The 9,009-nt window shown below is 69.6% G+C and overlaps 1 protein-coding gene across 1 annotated transcript; it reads right to left on the bottom strand.

The window, feature by feature from the left end:
• Positions 1 to 2,022: 2,022 nt before the first annotated feature.
• Positions 2,023 to 8,893, bottom strand: PSMD2 (proteasome 26S subunit ubiquitin receptor, non-ATPase 2). The gene is made up of 21 exons (XM_074152992.1): positions 8,815 to 8,893; positions 8,052 to 8,108; positions 7,628 to 7,792; positions 7,292 to 7,413; positions 6,732 to 6,956; positions 6,470 to 6,628; positions 6,055 to 6,199; positions 5,827 to 5,887; positions 5,400 to 5,546; positions 5,160 to 5,266; positions 4,652 to 4,779; positions 4,471 to 4,558; positions 4,095 to 4,257; positions 3,890 to 3,991; positions 3,664 to 3,809; positions 3,380 to 3,463; positions 3,102 to 3,270; positions 2,889 to 2,983; positions 2,599 to 2,725; positions 2,395 to 2,513; positions 2,023 to 2,321 (listed from the first exon to the last, which is right to left on the bottom strand). The coding sequence occupies exons 2-21, from the start codon at positions 8,070 to 8,072 to the stop codon at positions 2,139 to 2,141; spliced, it is 2,556 nt and encodes an 851-aa protein (XP_074009093.1). The 5' UTR covers positions 8,073 to 8,108; positions 8,815 to 8,893; the 3' UTR covers positions 2,023 to 2,138.
• Positions 8,894 to 9,009: the final 116 nt, after the last annotated feature.

The raw sequence follows: 9,009 nt of genomic DNA, 5'->3' as shown, positions 1-9,009 counted from the left end.
CCCCCGCGGGAAAAACCTGGGCCGGCTGAGCGGGCCTGCAGAGACCGTTCATCCGACTGACTGCGAGAGGAGGAGGGGAGAGACATCAGCCGGGACCCGCGGCGGGGGGGCCGCCCGCACCGCGCCGAACCCCCACCCCCGGTGCCCGCAGGTCCCGTCCCGGGGTTGGGGAGAAAGGGGAACCGCCGCTGCCCGCCTCCCCGCGCCGGGAGAGGCCGCGGCCTACGCGGGGCCCGCGGGCGGGGCGGGGGACCCGGGACGGCCAGGCCGCGGCCGAGCCGGGCACCGGCGGGCAGGGCCGGGCCCGCTGGCCGCCCGCGGGGAGGGACACAAGGCGGCGGGGCCGGGGCAGGCCGCAGCGCCGGCCCGGGAGCAGCCCGCCCCGGCCCGGCCTCGCCCGCGGGCGGCGGCGGCGGCGGCGGACGGCTCGGTACCGGGGCGGCGGTCAGGCCCGAGGCGCCGGCACCATCTTGGCGGCGGGAGGCCGGGGCGCGGCGCCGGGCCCGGTGCGGCATCCGGCGGCCCCGCTCCCCCCTGCGGCGGCGGCGGCCTCTGCCAAGGACACGTGTCACTGCCGGCCGCCGCCATGGCCCGCCGCCACACCGGCACCGGCGGGGCGGGGGCGGCGGGGCACGCACCACGTGCGGCGGCGGCGCCGGGCCTAGGCGGGCGCGGCGGCGGGAGCACGTGCGCGGCGGCAGCGGCGGGGCGCACCGGCCGGCACGTGGGCGCGGAGCGGCGCCGCGCGGGACCCCCCCCGGGGTGGCGGGGCCGGGCCGGGCCGGGCCGGAACGGGACAAGGGAGGGGAGGCGCGGGGGGGGGGGGGGGGGGGGGCCGGCGGGGCGGCGCCCACGTGGTGGCGGTGGTGGCGGCGGCGGTGGCGGCGGCGGGGCCCGGCGGCGCGAGGCCCGGGAGGGCGGCGCGCGGCCCGGTACCGGTACCCCCCTCCTCCCCCCCCACTCCCCCTCCCCCGCCCGCCCCCCCCCCGCGGCGCGCGCCCGCCCCGCCCCCGCCCGTTACCTTCAGTCTCCTTCAGCGCGCGCGGCCCGACGCAGCCGCAGCGCAGCGCAGCACGACCATTTCCGGAGCCGCGCCGCGCGCAGGGGCGGGGCCGGGCGCCGCGCGGAGGGGAGGGGGGAGGGGGCCGGGGAGGGCAGGAGGCGGGGCGCCGGCCGCGCGCGCGCGCGCCTGAAGCCTCTCCGGGCGCCGGCCGCCCCACGTGACGCCGGCGCCGCCGGACCCCCGGCAGCCGACGCCGGCGCCGTCACGTGGCGGGGGCGGGGTCGCCCGCTCGCCCCTCCCTCCGACCCGGCGGAGGGGCGGGGCGGGGAACGCCCCCCCCCGAGCCACGCCTCCCCCGTCGGCCACGCCCACGGCTGCGGCCCTCCCCCGCCCGCCCCCTGCGGCGGCACGTGCCGCGCACCCACCCCGCACCGGGACCGGCACCCGCACCACCCCATACCGGCACCGGGACACGCACCACCCCATACCGGCACCCACACCTCCCTATACCGGCACCACCCAATACCGGGACCCGCCCCCACCCAGCACCTGCCCCCACTGGCATCTGCGTCCGCCCGGGACCAGCGCCCCTCCAGCGCCCGCAGCCCCCACCCAGGAGCCGCCCCGCACCCACAGGGGTCACAGCCCGCCCCCCCACAACGGGACACAGCACCCCACACCCCCCCGGACGCAGCCTCCCACGGCCCCCGCCGGGCTCGGAAGCAGGATAGGGTTTTCCTCGTCCCTAAAAGCACCTCCCCCCCATGGCCTCAGCCCCCCCAAAACCCATTTTACCCCCGACGCTGGCTCCAGAGGGGGCACCGAACTCCAGCAGAGCCCTGGGGGGCACCCTAGACTCTCCAGCAGAGCAGGCCTGGGGGAGCCCAGGGGCACTCAGGGGTCTGCAGGGGCACGGCCAAGAAGGCAAGGGGGCACCCCACGGCTCTGTGTTCACTCCCGGGTCCCCCCAGAGGGGCTCACATCCCGCCCCCCCCAGCACAAGGAGGGGGGGCAGCACTAGAGTCTCCACGTTGTTTATTTCCTTGACTCTCAGTAACAAAAACAAACAAACTAGGTTTTTCTCCCCCCCCACCCAAAACACCTACACCCCACCCCCCCAGCACCCTCCCTCGGCTCAAACGTCGTAGTTGGGGTTCTTGCGTAGGATGACGAATCCCTCCAGAATGGGGGTCACGGGCACGTGCTCCTCGGTGGCCAGCTCTGCCCGCTCGCCGTGGGCCAGGAGCACCGGTGTGGTGTGGGTCTGGAAGCCCGTGATGGTTTTGGGCTTGCCCGCCTGGCCCACCACATCCACAGCCTGCCAGAGAGGAGCCAGGTAAGAGCTGGGGACACAGGGGGACACCCCATCCCCAGCTCCGGCTACCCCTTACCTGTCCCACGCGGACGGAGACGGGCAGGGGTCGCAGCTCCTCGTCGAAGGTGACCAGCATGCGGGGCTGCATGGCAGCCACCAGCCCGTAGAGAACGTAGTGGGACTTGCCCAGGATAACTGGAGGGAGACAGAAGGAAGGGGGCTGAGGGGTGCCCGCCCCAGGGGGCAGGGGGGTGGCGGGGAGGGGGCCGAGCCCACTCACTGTTGCGCACGTCCAGGAAGGAGACAAGGACGGTCAGTAGCCCGGCCACGGCCACCTGGCTCATGAGCTGGCGATCGCTGTGGTAGGGGCACAGGGTGAGTGTCCCCTTGCCCAGGTGGGTCAGGCCCTGGTGGGGCAGAGAAAGCACGTGAGAGGGGTGGGGTAACGCCCAACCAAGACCCCCGGCAGGAGGGTGACACCCCCCAGACACCACTGCCCTCCTGCGCCCAGGGCAGGGACCCCAACCCGCCCCCCTTCCCCACCACCGCCGGGCCACACGGGGTCCTCACCTGGGCCAACCGCACCATGAAGAGGTTGTTGGGGTCCTTGGCGTGGTACTGGGCGAGCTGCCGCAGCATGGCAGCCAGCCGGGCGTTGTTGGTACCTGGGGAAGAGGGGGTACGGGCAGAGAGGGGGGTAGAGGGCTCAGGTCTCCCACCTTCCCCCCCCCCCCCCCCCCCCCCGTCACGAGCCCCAGACCGGGCCGTGCTCCCCGGGCTTACCGCTGCCCACCATGCCCATGGCAAAGATGGAGTTGTAGGAGACCTCGGGGTCGGCATCGTGGGAGAACTTGCTGAGGGTGTCGAGGATGTTGAGCCGGGGGTTGGAGACGGAGATGAGGGCGAGGGCCAGGGGCACGGCCCGCCGCAGGGTGGGCTCCCCGTACCGCAGCTGCATGGCAGGGGGAGGTGGGCGTTAGACCCAGAGCCGGGTCCACAGAGATGCGAGGCAAGACCTGGGTCCCCTCCCCGCTCTGTGCTGTCCCCCTCGTGTCACTCACCAAGTGGCCAAAGGTGCGCAGGGCCATCTCGGCGCCAATCTCCTCGCCCATGGCGATGAGCGCGATCCCCAAAACCGCTACGCCCTGGGGGGAGGACACGGGCACTGAGCCTAAACCACAACTTCCCACAGCCCCCCACGCCCACCCTGAACCCAGGGGGGCGGGGAGAGCAGGGGATGCTGCGGGGGGCCTTTTTCCTCCTGTCCTGACCCCCCAAGTGGCTAAAGGACCACCCCAAAGCCACTTCTGCACCTGGACACAGGTCCCAGCCCATGTGTCCCCACCTGGTGAGCCCCCATGTCAGCAGAGCTCTCTTTCTTCTCCTTCTCTTTCTTGTCCTTTTTGTCCTTGTCCTCCTCTTTCTCCTTGGAGTCGAAGTGCTCGCTGCAGATGTGCAGGAGCTGCTGCACCTTCAGGACGTTCCCTGAGCCTGGCGGGGGGGCAGCGGGGAGGGCCAGGGTCAGCAGGAGGGGTCCCGGGACCCGCTCCTGCCTCCCCATCCCAACTCACCCGCGTAGGCGCAGATGTCCACCAGCGTGTTGGCGAAGCTGCGGAAGGGCTCCGACACCACCTCCAGCGCCGCCAAGATGGCCTCAATCGCCTCTCCCTTCCCTGCCAGGGAAAACGCAGGGTGGGGGGTCAGAGCACGGCAGCCGAGGGTCGCCCCCACCCCGTCCCCTCACCCCAGGAGCTGCTGGCACTGCGCCGGCCGTACCCAGGTGGTTCAAGCCCAGGCCGAGGGGCAGCCACCGGGCGTAAGTGTCCTTCAGTTCCGTCTCCGATTTCTCCATGATGGTCTGGAGGATGGTGGAGGTGACGTCCCCGTTGCAGGAGCCCACTGAGATCATCCCGCAGGCCAGGGCGGTCACACCGGCCACCTGGAGAGGGAGGGAAGGAGTCGCGCTGCAGGCGGGGACAGGACACAGCGAGATGGTCCCCAGACAGGGCTGTGCTCCTCTGGCACAGCCCAGCGCCATGCAGGGACAGGCGGCCCGGCTCCTGGAGCCCCAACCGGCTGCAGGACAGACCCTGAACCCTCAGGAGCTGCTGGGGGAGCAGGTGAGGAAGCAGGGATCTGCCTCAGTCCCTACCTCCATGCTGGACTTGGAGTCTCCCATCACGGGCAGCAGCAAAGTCAGAACATCCTCCCGGTTGGAGCCCGCGTAGGCCAGCCCCAGTCTGCAGAGAACCCGGGGAGCGTGAGGGGGGGACAACGGGACACACACACACCCCGCCCTGACCAGCACGGAGGGGCTGGGGCCAGGCCCTCACCCAAAAATGGCTCCGATCCTCATGGTGTTGCTGTTGTGGAGGACGTAGTCGGACAGGAGGGCCAGCGCGGGGTCACACTCGTTCCTCACCCCCGAGTTGACGATGCCACAGGCCAGGAGGGCCCCCGACTGCAGGGCAGAGGCACCATCACACACCAGCCACCGGCACAAAGCTCCCCCCCAGCCAGCGACCAGCGTCACCCCGCACATCACACCCGCTCCCCGGGGATGGGCAAGCTGGTACCAAGTGACAAATGCCACTCTGGACCCAGCTGAGCAGCCCAAAGCCAGCTCTGTGACAAGGGGACCCCGAAGGTGGAGCCCCCAGGAGCTCCCCACCTCACTGCGAGCCACTCAGGGACACGGGGCATCCGACCCCTCTGCAGGAAGGAGCTGACCTGGGCCGGGCAGTGGACCGAGGGCAAGGCCAACCCTCCCCCGAGTAAGCCACCCCCAGCGGGGCTGCCCCCCGCAGCCACACAGCCCTTGCTGGCACCGGCGCCCCCCACCTTGATGTAATCCTCCGAGGAGTACAGGTACTTGTCGATCTGCGTGAGCCCCCCGTCCACGTCCCACAGCAGTATCGTGCCCAGCGAGGCTGCAGCGCTCAGCATCCCTGCGGGGAGAAGGGCCCCCATCAGCCCTGCTGGGGCCAGTGGTGGCCAGGGACCACAGAAGGGTCCCCAGAAGGGACAGAGGCAGCACCCCCAAGCCTAGGGACACCCCCAGCCTGCCCACGGCTCCCTCACCGTGGTCCTTGTTCTTGTACAACCATTTGTTGCCATCGTCCGTCAGCAGCTTGTCCTGCCCGAAGGCAGCATTCACGAAGCCGTTCACGAAGGAGGAGGCCAAATTCATCCGGGCTGAGTCCACCTGGGACCCGCTCCCCCCGAACCCTGGGGAACGACGTCGGGATGAGCAGGGTGGCAAGAGAAGCTCTGCCAGCCCTCCCAGACCACGGGGGAGGCCAGGACCTGTCCCACCACCCGCAGGAAGGAAGGAGGAGCCCAAAATTCACAGAGCTGGGTGGACTCCAGGCCAGGGCAGAGACTGGGGGAGCCGTCTGCCCACCCCGGGATAGGCACCTGACCGCGCCAGCCCCAGAGCTCCACTGCAGCCCCAGGAGCTTCCCATGGGAGGAACCCCCAGGGACGGAACAAGGGTTATTTCCCTTACGGTTATTTTCCAGGTGGGTTTTGTAAATGTCATCGGGCACTTTGGGCTCCATGATGTCCAGCTGCAGAGACAAGGGAGATGGGGGTCAGCATGCCCCAGGGCAGCTGCCCTACAGGGCCATCTCTCCAGGAGCCGCCCGGCTAACCTTGTAGGGATGAGGGATCTCTTCCCTGGTCTTGCCACAGAGTCCAGTAGCCACAGGGCTCCTTTCCCAGCTGGGACACCCACCTCTCTGGCCAGGGCCAGGAAGTTACTGTTGAGCTGGACATTGGACATGATCTCGGTCAGGTCTTCGTACTCCTCCACGTCCTCGTTTAGCTCCAGAAAGACCCCGTGGCGACCCAGCATAAAGGCCATCTGCTTCTGGACAACTCTGCGCAGAAGGGAGATGGTTTCAGAAGCACCCAGATGGCAGCCAGCCCCAGCACAAACACATGGTCGCCAAAGAGCACGGACACATGGCCCAGCCTGCTCTGCTCCAGAGGCACACGAGAGCTGCCCAGAGATGGCCTGCTCTCATCCATCCCGATTTCAGGAACAAGAGCCTCACTCCGAACCCCAGAGACTTCTGGTGGTGGCAGAATCCAACCCATCTCTGCCCCACCGCAACGGGCAAAGGCTCCCAAGGGTGGGGAAGGCTTACACATCTTTGCAGGAGGTGAAGATGTCCTCCACCAGCTCTACGTCGTTGAGCATCAGAGCCAGGCGCAGGGCCTCGGGGTAGCGGCTGAACTTGCGGAAGATACCAAGGGCGCAGCGCAGGAGAGCCGAGTTCTCAGGCTCCGGGACATAGCTGACGCAGCTTTGGGGAGGAGACGGACATGAAGGCGATGACCGCAGTGGGCAACCTCATCCCACCAGGGACCAGGCCCCTTCCAAGGCCCCAGCCGGCCACAGTCCCTCACCTGGTCAGGTAGAGGCACACTTTGGAGTAGGCGTTGTCGTCGATGTACTTCTCCAGCATGTCCATCTGCTCGATCTCCATGAGCAGGTCGCAGGCCTCGTGCTCTGCGTTGTGGGCCATGTTGTAGGGGACGATCTCCTTGACCAGGGTGAGGAGTGTGTCCCTCTGAGCCTTGTCAGCCTCATCGATCTCCTGCCATTCCTTGGCAACCTCCCCTGCCAGGTGCCTGCCAGGACAAAAGGACGTCACCACCAGAGAAACCACCTTCACCCAGCCCCAAGGACAGGGAGCAGCTGCTGCCGGGGCTGTGGATTGTTTTTGGGGGCTCCACGTTCCTGCAAGAGCTCGTGGGGGACAAGCCCAGAGGAGGAACAGGGTTAAGAGCAGAGATTATGGAGGCCGTGGCAGCAAGGTCTCTGTGCAGAGAGGATGAGGAGGCACCCGTGCAGTGACAGGGGCAGCCGAGGACAAGCCCAGGGAGTGGGGACACCGCCCAGAGTCCAAGGGGAATCCCTCAAGCCCCTGGTCCTTCCCCAAGCCCTGCTCCCCCCCCAGGCTTACCTGACGTATTCGTGTCCCCAGGACGCCAGCTCCTCCTGGGAGCCTACCAGTCGGTACTTCAGACACTCGCGCTCCCCGCTCATGGTCATGGCCAGGACAGAGATGATGTCGGCGGCGAAGCGCTGGGGAAAGAGCGCTGGGGGCTCAGACACATGTCGAGCACAGGGCAGCTGGGGACACGACACCCTCTCTGCGCCCACACGCCATCACAGGCACGGCACTGGCCAGTTATAATCCACCGGGGCAAGTCACAGAGGCTGGTGTGAGACGCCAGGGTCCAGGGGGCTCCGGGACCACTGGCCCCAGCACCAGGCCGGTAGGTCTGAGAGCCTTTACCTTGTTCTCTCCCGGAGCCATGTTCTCATAGATCTCCTTCAGCTTTCCATAGTGCGGCCGCAGGAACTTGAGGGGCTTGGGGACAGAGGTCATGGAGGTGGTGGAGGAGCGGATCTGCCGACGCAGCTCCTCCAGGGCCGGGCGATAGAGGGACGTGTCCTTCTCCTGCCGAGGGAAGCGAGGGTCTGGTTCCAGCGTCATCGCCCCACCAGCCCCCCCAGACCCATCCCTGGCTCCGAGCAGAGGGAGGCAGAGGTCCCAAGGCTGGGGGACAGACCACAGCGAGGCCCCCCGCCCAAGGTGAACCCCCGTGTCCCCACCACATGAAGAACCATTGTAAGCCGGGGATGGAGGGACTCAAGCCCTGGGCAGGGCTCCCGGCTCCGCAGCCCCTGGCCGGGGCGGGGACAGGGCACAGACTCACCCCCAGGCGCTCCACCAGCATCTCCAGCTCCTCCTGCAGCTGCTTGTCCTCCTCCGACTGCCGGGACACACGGGGGAGAGCGGGGTTAGAGGCGCCCAGCACAGACACCCCCTGTGACCGGGGGGGGGGGGGGGGGCACCCCGAGCCACAGAAGGACCAGGACACAGTGAGAGCCCCCCCCTCCATAGCACCATCCTGCCCCAGTGCTGCCAGGGGGGGGATCAGTGCTCCCATTACTGGGGATACACCCCCCCCGAAGAGAACACCCCTCCCCAGGGGGCGAGAAGGGCCTCCCCCATTACCCTGTGCTGTGGGGAAGCAGCCCCAGGGAGAGGGGCACAGGGGGGGCACAGCTCCACGGGGGGGGACGGGACACCCCTAGGGACAGAGGGACACCAGCCCCACCAGGGGAAGGGGGGACACCCCCAGGGATACCAGCCCCCCCACCCAGCGGCAGCCCCCCCCCAGGCCCATGGGGACCCCCAGCGCAAAGGCCACCCCCATGACAAAAGAGGGGACCCCTCCTCGGTCCCCACTGTCACACGCGCGCCCCGACTGCACCACGGCTCCCCCCACCCCGCTCCAGCGACGTCACACACACTGCCCCCCCTTCAGCTGCGTCACGCGGGCACCCCCAAGACGTCACGGCCCCGTGCCGGAGGGAGCCCCGGCGACGCCAGCGGCGCCCCGGTGACGCGGGATGACGTCCCTCCCCGCCGGTGACGCGGTCGCGGCCGGGCCGTGACTCAGCAGCGGCGCTCACCAGCTCCTGCTCCTTCTCGGGCCCCGCGGGCGGCTCCCGCGGTCCCGGCCCCAGGGCGGCGTGGGCTTCTCGTCGCCGCCGGCCCCGGGGCCGCCCTGCACCCGGCTCTGCCCGCCGCCGCCGCCCGCATCCATGGCCGCCCCGCCGCGCTCCCCGCCGCTCCGCGCATGCGCCGCGCGCGCAGCCAACCGCCGC

Source organism: Numenius arquata, chromosome 9, assembly GCF_964106895.1.
Source record: "Numenius arquata chromosome 9, bNumArq3.hap1.1, whole genome shotgun sequence".
In the NCBI taxonomy this organism is placed as follows: domain Eukaryota; kingdom Metazoa; phylum Chordata; class Aves; order Charadriiformes; family Scolopacidae; genus Numenius; species Numenius arquata.
Note: the sequence above shows the minus strand (reverse complement) of the source record. Positions and strands in the feature narration are given on the sequence as shown.

Bases quoted from the DNA above. Each gene is read 5' to 3' on its own strand.
- PSMD2 (XM_074152992.1), bottom strand. From the start codon at position 8,072: ATGCTGGTGGAGCGCCTGGGG. The intron at 3,271-3,379 runs GTGAGTGACACG...CCTGCCATGCAG, and splicing joins TGCGCACCTTTGGCCACTTG to CTGCGGTACGGGGAGCCCAC. The intron at 2,726-2,888 runs GTGAGGACCCCG...CTGCCCCACCAG, and splicing joins TCATGGTGCGGTTGGCCCAG to GGCCTGACCCACCTGGGCAA.